This window comes from Pimephales promelas, chromosome 9 (genome assembly GCF_988280905.1).
Source record: "Pimephales promelas chromosome 9, fPimPro1.hap1.1, whole genome shotgun sequence".
Lineage (NCBI taxonomy): Eukaryota > Metazoa > Chordata > Actinopteri > Cypriniformes > Leuciscidae > Pimephales > Pimephales promelas.
In genome coordinates, this window is record NC_142777.1 from 23,445,795 (window position 1) to 23,458,145 (window position 12,351).

Below are 12,351 nucleotides of genomic sequence, written 5' to 3' on the forward strand. Positions count from 1 at the left end.
TTGGACTTGTTCTCTTCATAGTGGGCACTTGTTTCTATATACCGTGACAGTTCGATCTGCATATCTCCAAACAGGGGCACAACCTGGAGCTTTCAAGCAACAGACATTAGACACAGAGGATTATGACAACAACAAACAAAATCATGAGAACCAGACAGTTTGTCTTCACCTTAAAGAACTTGTCGATTTTGCTGAGGTTTATCCTTTTCTTTGCATCCAGCTTATAGATGTTGCTGACATTTCCATCCATCAAGTACAGGCCAAAACCCATGACCTGAAACAGAGCCATGCCTTCATTTGTGAAGTTCTCTTTCAGCAAAGTCTTAAACGCTTCAGTGGGAATGGATGGATGCGCTCACCTTTAGCAGCATGTGTTTCTCACTGGGGGTCAAGTACATCTTGTTCTCATAGTAATCCACACAGATGTTGACAATATCAGCCAGCAGCTCCTCATAACCCGGGATCACCTCCAGCTGCTGGTGCAGACACTGCACAAACATCACACAAACAACAGTCAATGTCAATGTCCAAATGAAAGGTGAACAGAGAAGCAAGTTTGGCGGAAGGCAAGGTTATCCATAAAAAACAAAAACAAAAAAAACTTTCATTTCAGGCTGTTCCACACACAATTATAGCTTTATATATACAGTTATATACACAATTACATAAAAACTGTATGGACCACTTTTATGCTGCCTTACAGGTATTTTTTTTAGCCTTTATTGGAGTTTAAAAGCCTTAGTCAAAATGAACCGTCATTGAATTGCAAGAGCTGAACAACTACTAGAACTGAACAACTACTTAAAAATGAGTGACATTAAAAAAAGACAATGTATTTTTTTGGGTGAATTATTTTATATTTATAATATCTTATAATTATTTTTATTATCATATATGTAAATATGATCATATTTTAAGTTAAACGTACCTGTGTAATTCTGTTGTGATTGGCTAAAAACATAGAGAGGTTTTGGGACTCCTGGATGGACTGTGGGTCAGCCATCTTTCTCAGGAACTGAGCCGCTCTGTAAAAAAAAAAAAAAAAAAAAAAAAAAAAATAGTGATTGTGAACATACGTACATGTACACACACATACACACTTTATACTTTATACACTATACATTCTGTTCATCAAATTATGGAAAATCACTTTCCCTTTAACGCAAGCATGACACTGTAATACCTTTTGTAAGCAGAGTGGTCATTTTTCACACTGCACTTCATGTTCTTCAGTTCGTCCAGCACAGCAAACATGTTGATGAACTTTCCTAAAGTGAGCAGGTAGGCCTCGGACACAAAGTCCTTCCTCCGTTCAGTGTGACACAGTCGCTTTACCTCGCTGCAAAAACGTTCAATGGCCTTCCGCTAGAAGGAGTGATATCAATGTTAATGCTGTGTACTAGCGAAATGTCATGATTCCCAACCCCAATTTCGCTAACACGACATATTGTGATTAAATATGCTATTTAATCACAGTCCTTTATTTAAAAAGTTAAATATAAATGAATTCAATTGCATGTCGTCTTCAAGTATTTCTTAATTTACTTAAGAAATAAATGTTAACTAAAGAGCCTAAAATACAAAAACAATAACAATACATTAGTGTTTCTTTTTCTTGTCAGTATTGTTGTTTGACGAACATGCCATTTAAGAATGCGTAAATATTGAATAGTGTTCAAAGATTTTTATTCCTCTCTCACCTGGAAGTACATGAACTTCATGAGTTTGGTGACCTCAGGTTCCAGCACCTCCACAGTCTTCTCATAGATCTCCACCCGATTTGGCTGCTCGTTGCACTTCACCTGAGATACACAAGAGGGCCGACATTAAAATGGCTGGATTCAGAACTGAGAATGTGAATAATGATGAGCATTTATTTTGTTAGTGCAGGCCGGGTAGTCATGTTGTTGAACTTGGTAATTTCAATTTGATCTTTTAGGAGGGTTAAGGGGTTCAGACTCTCAAAGAGAAAATGGTGGAGAGCATTTAAAAGTGTCCATTCACATAAGACAAGATTTAACACTTTTTGAATGCTGGCACTTGGCAGAAATATATATATATATATATATATATATATATGTATATAAACCGCCAATAAATCTATGCATACGTAAATTGATACAATAACTAGCATTTTCATACTGAGTTCTTCTTCCTGATATTAAAGGTGCATATGGTCTAGTAGGGTAAACTGTGAATGAATTTTTCTAGAGTACTGAGAATGCACCTCTAATGTTGTGTGTGTGTGTGTGTGTGTGTGTACCTGAGGAATGGCTCTGGAGCAGCTCCTCCAGGTGTACAGCATGACCGCATACTCATGACCCTCCTCCAGCATCTCATTCTGAGAGGAAAAACAGTTCGAAAAAGAGGAAATAGAACAACATCAGCTATAGCAACCACAAACATAAACTCCTGTGAATTCAGTATAAATGTGTGGTTAATACATTTTATAAAATCATGCTTAGAAACGACAATCCATCAGGCACTTATCTGTTGGAATTCACCATTTCCTGAAAAAACTCACAGCACTTACAAGTTTAAACCCAATTATAGAATATAGACAGAGGGAGAAAGAGAAAAACCAACACGGCAAAAGTAGATTGCTCCATTATAATCACCAGAGAACTTGTAGTCTAGACAGTATCGTTGATTAGAGTGACAACATGCATTCAGTATAGACCGAGTCCCTAATTATGCTCCACTTTCCATTAACAAATCTTATAACCTGGATTTCTGCCAATCACATTTCAGCAAGTAATATTACAATTAGGTATTTGCAAAACTAAGCATGTGGAAAACTAGACAGTGGGTTGGCTAAACTATGGTAGTCATCAGTGTACTGTATGTGTACACGACATAGTTGTATTAAAAAATATGTTTTTATTTTGCGTTTTTGAAAAGTTTCGAAAAGTTGGCGACGTCACTTTGTAAAGAAGCACTATACAGTACAAAGCTATAGACTCAACGGCATAATACACGTGCATGAAGTCACAGTTTTTTCACAAATTCACGTTTTTGTAGTTTACATGGAGATGATGACGTCATTGTTGTGTAACTGAATGACAAAAACGAATAAAAAGGTATGTTCGCATTTTAATACCAGGTGTAAACAGGGCCTATGAAACATGTGAATAGAGTCTGCACAGTAAGCAAGCTGATTTAAATGTAGAAAAGTGAGAACATAATAATATCAGTAAGTATAAGGGTGTGATTTTCATAGGCCTGCATTGTTCATCTTAAAAACACTATATATAGTCCAAAATCAAAGTTTAGAGATACCATTCATCCAGACCTACAACTATGTGCTCATTAGAGCTTTAGGAGAAGGTAGCTGAAGCAAACAGGACCTCCAGTCCTTGAGATCTTCTCTCTTTCTCTGACTAACATGAGCTACCGTTTGACAGTCCAAGCACATCCACGAGCCACTGAGCTGTGTGAGGAAGAAGTGGACTAGCTGCATCAATCTCAATTCAATCCTGCATAAAGCCCCAACCCCCACACAAACAAAACAGCAATCATAAACTAGACAAGGGTGGCTTTGTGAAAAGGTGTTTGTCTGGAGCTCTTCACCTCACACGCCACAACAGAATTGAAACTGACGGGGTTTTGATATGGCAGAAACCTCCTTGCTCAGAATTCACATGTTGACCCTTAAATACTGTAAAACTTGAAATAATAGCCGAGTCCCAAATAGACACCTGTCTCTTTTACACGCCTAGTGTGGATGCAGGTTTGGTTAAATAAAAGCCGGTCTTAATTAGAGACTGTTTTTTTGGTTTCGGGTTGTTAATCTTCTGAAACCGTCCACTTTTTGGCATCCACCAAAGCAAATTTTTGTGTTGTGAAATAGAATGACAACTGCGCTTGACAGGGTGCATAATGAGCAGAGAGAGAGAGAGAGAGAGAGAGAGAGAGAGAGAGAGAGGTTTGGGGAAATAAAAGCCCAGGCTATTATTTGAAGTTTTACGGTAGTCATCACTGTTGCAAATCTGTTAACGAGTTGTTATGAAAAATGGATGTTAGTTTACGTAAAACGAGGCCACAAATGATTACATTGTGTGCAAGATTTACTTAAAATATGGAACGAATTAGTAAATCATGGTCACAATTTACAAAACTGAAAGAATGCATTCCTAATTCATGGCCACTATATATTTTCCTGCATGTCATATGCAGGGTTTAGCATCATGAAATTCCTTCTTCTTAAGTTTTTGAAAACCAAGTTTTTTGTAGTAAATTGCACTATAATCACTGAACGCATAATTGCTCAAGAAACATTTCCTATTATTATCAAGTTTAATATTTTTGTGTAAACTGCGATATATTTTTTAGGATTCTTGGATGAATAGAAAGTTATTGGCCAACACAAATGCAGATTTGTGATTTAAAAGAGATATTTTAAGGTTGATGTATTGTATATGAATTGGAAGAATCGTGCGCTCCATTTGGCACTGTGGTATTTCACAGAATGCCATGGTATTGACAGTTTACATACAGATTTTTATATATTTATCACAGAACCTAAAAATATGTTAATGTCTTGGTGAACTGCACTGCTCAGGACTTTAAAATATCACTGTGGCAAAGAAAAGACTCCATTAGATAAACTGAATGACTGTTTCTGCTTCTCAGTGCCCCTTCTGATAAAGATTTCAGTAAGAACCATAAAGAGCAGCTTTGTTGTAATGCAACATCCTTTTGTTATTGCTGCCCTGGTCACATGACCAGCCATCCTAATGTGCTGTTTCACAAAGTGTCCTTCTACTTACCATGCTGGAGTGCACGGTGGCCTGTTCAATGTAGCGGGCAATACCAGTGACAAATGCATTTCTGTCCTCAAAGTTGGTGTCAAAGTTTGCCTAGAAACAAACAGAAGGCCAGTAAAATTTTACCATGAAGTGTGAATTTAATATCCTACTTCAAATATTGAAATGCATTTGTGTTAATGCATAAGGGCCTGTACCTGGTACATGATGGAGGATGGAGGGGGTTCGATGCATGGCTGCTGGTCTGGGAGGGGAAGCTCCTCCAGCAGGTCCACATTGGACAGCGCATCCTCCAGGGTCACGTGGGTTGTCATGGCGACACAGGTTCACTCACAAAACAGCCCAATCTGAAACAAGAAGAAGAAGACCAAGAGCTTTATCATCATCATTCAGAAGGTGCAGCACTCAGCACTTTAACTCAATGTTTAAGTGTAACGCTGTCTATAAAACACTGGCATTTGAAAAGAGAAATGTCATGACTTTCAAGAAATCCCTCTAGTTAAAGTCTTTCACTGGTTTCACTGGCGGAATTTAATAAGTCTCAAAACACAAGTGCTGCTGTGGCTGACAAGACATTATTAATAAGGGCTGCGAACGTTTTTTGTTTTTTTCCCCCAATAAATTAAACTAATGATACGGTAGTCGATATGACCCAAATCGTATTCACAAGGAGTCATTTATTTCACAATATAGGCTATATATTACAAAATAGGACTATTTTAACAATGTCAAAGCAACGAAATAAAGCTCTCGTATTTCATAATTAAAAAAAAAAAAATCCTAATTTGTACTCCAAAGATGAACTAAGGTCTTATGAATTTGGAACAACATCAGGGCGAGTAACAACAACAGAGGTGATCCAAAATTTGAACACTGTAAACCTTAATGATGAAAGTAAAGTAGAAAAAATTGACATTTAAGAAATCTAGTAAATAGAAAAGTAAAAGAGTTTAATGAACTCAATTCAATATTTGAGAATATTAATTTAGATTTGAGCTTAAACTAGACTGGGATTTCCATTTCCCAGCATGCTTTAGCCTATATGTTATATGTTATACAGTATGTTAGCCTATATAATGTTTTATTTTTGTGCCAGATTAAATGAGATTTAGTAGCGTTTATAATGTTTTGCTATGCTAATTTAGAAGTTTCTATTACATTTACAGAATCAGCTAGTTAAACCGGCCAAGTTTTCACAACAATAAATATTCAAATTGAGATTATTCAGGTTTAAATTGAGATAAAACCTAATAATTTTAAAGACATTACAATATTGTATTTTATAGAAGAGTTGTAAAATGTTGCATGTTGTTTTCCAATAGAATACCATGAACAACATTTCTAAAATGTAAGTGTCAAAACAAAAATAGTTTAAATATTTTTTTTAAATGGGTCTCAAGATTTTAGGAAGTATGCATTCTCAGGAAGTGTGGTTTGATGAAGTGAGGTGTGCTGCCCGTATTAGACCTGGGTTTGCTTGACAGTGACCTGTAAAAATAATGCTTTGTAGCCATAAATCATAAAAAGTTTCTAGTTTTATTTTGGCCTCTATTCTATTTATCTTCTGTACTTGCACACAAACTGCATTGCAATCATTTCCCAAACCGTCATTTGTGTGGAAATATTACGAAGTCTGTAAACAAGATGTTAACACAGGCCAGAGACGGGACACACTGAAGACATTATGCAAAGAAGAGAACACAGACACGTCAACTGAGCAAATACTGTACCAGGCACAGCAAGCTCACTGTTCAAAATACTCGAAATATACGAAGAAAAATATAAATTCAATTGGGGTAGGGGGTTTATATGTATCTCTGAAGGGAACTTACGTTTTCTATTCCTCTACCTCCATATAGCATTTATAAGTGCAACGCTGCTTTTTGTTCAGCGGTATCCAAATAAATAGATGCTGTTAAATAAGCACCACCTACTGTCAGTTTGTTTCAGATAATGTTTATGCATACCAAACTCACATGATTAATCAGTCCTGGACAGTGGATAAGTGACACTAGTCTATACAGGTCAGGCACCTTTCAGCCATCTGTCCAAGGATGCTGATTTTCAATCTAAACTTTTATCAAACCTTGACAAAGCAGCAAGGAAACATGACGTTAGCTTGACCATTAAACATGGCACATGGAGGAAGAGAGATTGTCTGAGGTCACTATCCGATTAAATATAGAGCCTATGTTGAACAGTACAACAAGGGTTCTCTTATGATTAACAGAAACAAACAGGAACCAAGTGTGGAACTGATGAAGCATGAACAACATAAAAATGACACATCATAGCAACAAAACAGAATGAAGAATGTGCAAACAGAAACATTCAAGCAAAATGGCCAAAAATAATTATAAACTCTTTTTTTTTTACTTTTCCAATGGATTTTGGGGGAATTACAGATAGCTTACTAATAGTTGTTTCTTCTAATTAAGCTGAGGTAAAAGTATTTTAACATAGAAAAATTCACACGTTGGCTTTAAACTGCACTCTCAACAGGTCTGGTGGGCTGTGACCGATGTTGGTGTCACATTGTTGGAAGTCACAGCAGAATCACAAAGCAATAACTGTCCCAAATCTCTTAGATTCCCCTTTTCCACCCCAAAAGAACTGGTTCGGAACTGGTGCTGGTTCAAAGTTGGTTCGGAGTTGGTTCAACTTGCGAACCCGTTCAGAACCTGTTTGTTTTTCCACTGACTAGAGCGCCCAGGGAACAACCTCGTTACGTCACTGTGCACGTCGCTAGAAACGCTTGCAAGTACATTGCTTTGGGATTATCTCTAACTCGTGTACCAAGAAAACTTTAAAAACAATTGAAATATGTAAGTCTTTTAATCTTTTCGTTTGATATGTAATCTTTTCTGATAAGTTATGTACCCCTGTCTTGTGTCTTTTTTCTTTCCATTTATTTGCTCTATATCGTGACAGTTTTCTTCTTTGCTTATGTTTCAAATAAAAATAAAAACGCTTGCGTGTTTCTGCAGTTTCTCCTGGCTTTGCGATGGTCAGAAATGTTTGGTTAGATAGCCCCAGACGTAAGCATGACGTGGTAAAAGAACGGTTCTAGTCCAGCAAAGAGTTGGTGCCGCTTTGGAACCAGTTCTCCTGGCCGCGAACCGGTTCTTTGGCTGTCGAAACACAAAGAACTGGTTCGCGTGCAGGCACCGGCTCCAAACCGGCTCTCAAAATGCTTTGGTGGAAAAGAGGCTTGAGCAGCTCAGGGTGGAAAACAAAACAAAACACTTGAGCCAAATGCTCTAGGCCACAGAAGAGGCAACATCGGTGGCCACCGGTTTCAAAAACCACTTAAACTAGAATTAAAGTTTTTTACAAAATTTTAAAAAGGTAGAATGGTCTAATTTAAATTGGAAAAATAAGATTGATTACCTTTTCTAACTGCTAGTTGGTCAAACTAGTTCTTAAGACACAACCTAGAGCCTAACTTTATGCAACTGGCTTCTGGTCCTAAGCACAATCTAGTCAAGGGATGTATAGCAAGTCAAATCAATAAAAGGCATGTTACTGAGTCAGTATGTGGTGTGAGCTACAAGGAACATCTTCCAAAGAAAAGCCCATGGTGGTTAATATGTCACTTGCCATTTTTCTTGGAGTACACTAAGAAATGCATGCTGATACACTCTACAGCACTTTAACAATACAGATCCATCCATTGCTTCTATAAAAGGGTGGGGTTTCCTTCCAGCATTTCTGTATCTCACAGAGTCATGAAACTATGTACGAGACGATTTTTCATTTAGATAACCGAAGCAAATATTACACAAGTATGAAGCTGCTTTTGTGCTTAACTAATTCTGTAAAGCTTATTTCTGCCCTAAAATAATTTTTTTTTGCCCCAAATCCTAGTAAGCCAATGTTATAAGAAATCAGGTACTTCCAAAATCGGTCTTCAATAGGACCCCAAGCAATCACATTATCGTTACAAGTTTCATGGGTACTTCCTTAGCACGAGTCTTCATGATGTACAGTATGCCAATTGAACTAATGACCATTAATGTTTGTTTTAGTTAGCTAAAGTACTAGCACAGCGTACAGATAACCAACTAGCCTGATAGCTCAGCTTATAAGTAATGCAACACATTTGTACTAACATTACAACCATCTTTAATGTAATATATTAAAATATTAAAATATAATACATGTAAAATAATTTACACTAATGTTGTTAGTAGATAAGCAGCATCCTAGTCATCATGAGCATCACCTCATAAGTGACTCATTTGACATAAATACTCTGCTTGACAGACTCACAATTTAAAACATATCACACACACACATTTAAAATGGTCTGAACTACTTCTTGATGATCTAATTTAAAAATATCTTCAATACACACCTCATGTGGGTGATTGTATCTAATTGTGTCATTCATTACATAGATATGGTCTGCACCAGAACAAAAAAAAAAGCGGATGTACTTTGAGCCCTGGGGGTTTCTGCACATTTTAATCTGTTGAAAAGGATCACGTGAGGTGGCGTGAGACATGTTCAGACTGATAAAAACCTCAGAGCTGAATCATTGTCATTCAAAAAGGGACTCGTGGAAAAATACATCCATGACACCAACACGTTCCAAGAGGAAGAAGTGCTCTGACAAGGAGAGAGTGAAAAAGTGTGTGTGCATGTGTGTGAGAGAGCGAGAGAGAATGGATGCTGAAATACTAGAATAAACTTTCCCACAATAGCTGATTCCCATTATACGGTGGGGTAAATGGTCCACATTCCTATACGTTATGTGAGCATGACAAAAATCGCACCACCACTGACATAAATGGGCCACAAACACATTTTTTACTATGGGTGTGTTCACACATGTACAGTGGTTTGGTTCTCTGGGCTAAATGTGCTTGTTGTATGTGCGTATGAAAGTGTTTTTACAAACTGTGAACTCCAAATTTGGCATAAGAGATTTTGTAAAGGAGTCATAACAGTACCAGGAATTCCTCTGTTGCACACACACAAACCGAGATCTGCTGCAAGGAGATCACGGTTCTCAAGCCATAGTGAAATGTAATAGGCAACAACATGCTGCATTCACGCAATGTCGTAATTACCGTAGTCTCAAGATGACAACACGCAGCGTTATATTCGGAGATGTTCCTCGGACTGGGAATCATGCATTTCTATAGCCCCAGGATCAACACCTGACGAGAAGAACCTGGTGTGCTTGAGCATTCCATGCTTTTTTTAGGTCCATCTTGGGACATAACATCACATCCAGTTTTTTGGTTCGTTTTAGATGTATATGGTTCGTGTTGTGTTCATATTTCACTTGAACTGCACTAGATTTTGTTTGGAAGCAGAGCAAGACCCCCTGAAAAGGCAGGGTTCGGATGGCAGCGTTCACACTAATTCAAAACAAAACCACAAAAGAGCAAGCCACCAGTTTGTTTTAACTAAGCGAAACAAACTAGGGGTGCCAACAACAAATCGATAAAAATCGATTATTAAAAACATTGGCAACGAATTTCATAATTGATTAAAAAAAAGCTGAGTTCAGCACGGAGCAGAGCTATGAGGAGCCGGACTGGACAGGGCCGTTTGAAGCAATTTGGGGGCCCCAAGTAAAATGGACAAAGATTTAATCAGCCATCCAAGTTAATATTTTCCATGTAGACTACATGATCACTTTCTCTCTCATCCTGTTGTTTAAATGTCTTTTACCAGATTCTGTTATTTGGCTCTCTTTATAGATATCAGACATCTATCAATTTTTTATTTGAAATTAAAACTGAACTCCAAGGGCATTTTTACTACAGTCTGACCTGGTAATAACTATGATACGAGAGATATGAATGAATGAAGCATCAGTATATTGCATGGTCAAATGTATTACAGAAAGATTTGGACAAAATTGTATTTCTGATTTTACACAGCTTTTACAAATCATCATGAAATCAAAATTGACCCTATTTACTTTGTTAGCGGTTAGCGCATATTAGTCTTGTGGTGAACAATTATTAAATCCATGGTATTCAATTGTATCGTGGTAATCTTTTATCAAAATCTGAATATGTGCTTCCACTCTGGAATGGCGTTCCTTTTCTGATGATGTTGAATATCCTTAACTACTCCCCTCCAATCATCAGTCTTCTGTGAGCGAGGGATGGACAGGACAGGATGTGCGCTAAAATAAAACGCTGCCCTCTATTCAATATTTCGTTTCACTTGGAAATACTTGAACACTGAAGTAAATTACTTTAAAGTCGCAATGAAACGAAAATACCAAAAGATTATTTTCTTCTGTATTGTGACACATCCGAGTGAAGCAGATTAGCGAAAAGAGAACAATGTAGGACAGAGACTTTGTACTATCCATTGGTTGATGATTGGATTGTGGCTGATCTGAATGCGAGCTTGTAGTCGATTGTTAAGGCAAGTAGACAAAATGATTGGAGAAGTCTGGAATTTGTCACCAGAGAGAAGTCTGTTGTTTCAGTGAAAGGAGTTATGATATTTTGATGAAAATTGTAAAATTACGAGCTAAAAAAAAGAATGTGCACTGATAATTCATTCAAAATAAGATCAATAGCTTGCATTTAGAAAGTGGATGGGGTGAATTTTCATCTCATGCCAACTTTAACTGGGCAACATCCTGCAAAATCCTGTCGTGCATGGACATATTAAACCACCTAATGTATCACTTAGCTCCACAATGTATAGCATGCCCATGTGCCTTTTGAAGGGAACTAGGAACCCCTAGATTTCATGAAAATCAATTTGTATGTTTGTTTGTTTTTTCTGTTTTTGATATGTCTCTATACCTGTACATACAGGAGATTCTCACTCAAGGTTTGCAGTGAGGGCGGGAGTATCGTGACATGTCCCACCCAGTAGTGTGACCTAAATGTGACACTCATTCAGTAGTGGAAGCTTGTATGTGACCTATGTAATGTCTAGTCCTGATTTATGATGCTAAACCAATGGTTTTCATATTGCGGTGCCGGGGCCCTCTGGGGGGCCTCAAAATTTAAAATGATTTAAAATGATTTTTATTCTGTTCTGTACAGCACTTTGGTCACCCTTGGTTGTTTTTAAATTTGCTTTATATAACATAAACAGTAGTTTTTCATTTTATTTGAAGAATTATAAAAGGTAATAACTGTTACATAAAGTACGTTATTATTATAATAATGCTGCAATGTTCGTCTTGTTGCTTGTAAGTTGTAACTTAATGGACTATTTTCTTAGCGGAAGGTTCAATCTAATACCAAAATATTTTCAAATCAGATCAGTATTTCATGGCCATTTTTTTTTGTATTCCGTAACTAGCAATGTACTAAGCAGGATAATGTACCACACAATATTTCTTTCCCGGGAGGCTGTAAATGATCCCTTATAAATTACATTACAGATTGGTCATCTGTTCACTAAACCTTATTTTACAGCATAAAACTCAAAATATGCTGCCTTAATCATAACATGAGCAAAAACCATCCATGCAAAGGAAATGATAGACTAGAATCAGTCATGTAATATGTCATACAAAGCAATTCTTTATGATCAAAAGCGCCAAAATAACGGTTCGGGTGGCTAGGCTATATCCTAGCAACAGCCCCCTGTC

The 12,351-nt window shown here is 37.1% G+C and overlaps 1 protein-coding gene across 4 annotated transcripts in view; it reads right to left on the reverse strand.

Annotated features, from left to right (window-relative positions):
- The window catches only part of cyfip2 (cytoplasmic FMR1 interacting protein 2), a 30,603-nt gene that overhangs the window by 17,622 nt on the left and 630 nt on the right, over positions 1–12,351 (reverse strand). For 3 of the 4 annotated variants that reach the window (XM_039664588.2, XM_089134898.1, XM_089134900.1), the window contains exons 2-10: positions 4,964–5,113; positions 4,770–4,859; positions 2,264–2,341; positions 1,701–1,802; positions 1,184–1,365; positions 929–1,025; positions 360–488; positions 170–274; positions 1–89 (exon numbers count right to left, since the gene is read on the reverse strand). In XM_039664588.2, the coding sequence (XP_039520522.2) occupies positions 1–89; positions 170–274; positions 360–488; positions 929–1,025; positions 1,184–1,365; positions 1,701–1,802; positions 2,264–2,341; positions 4,770–4,859; positions 4,964–5,080 (989 nt within the window). In that variant the 5' untranslated portion in view covers positions 5,081–5,113. The remainder of the gene's footprint in view (positions 90–169; positions 275–359; positions 489–928; positions 1,026–1,183; positions 1,366–1,700; positions 1,803–2,263; positions 2,342–4,769; positions 4,860–4,963; positions 5,114–12,351) is intronic. The other variant, XM_089134899.1, reaches the window with a different exon arrangement.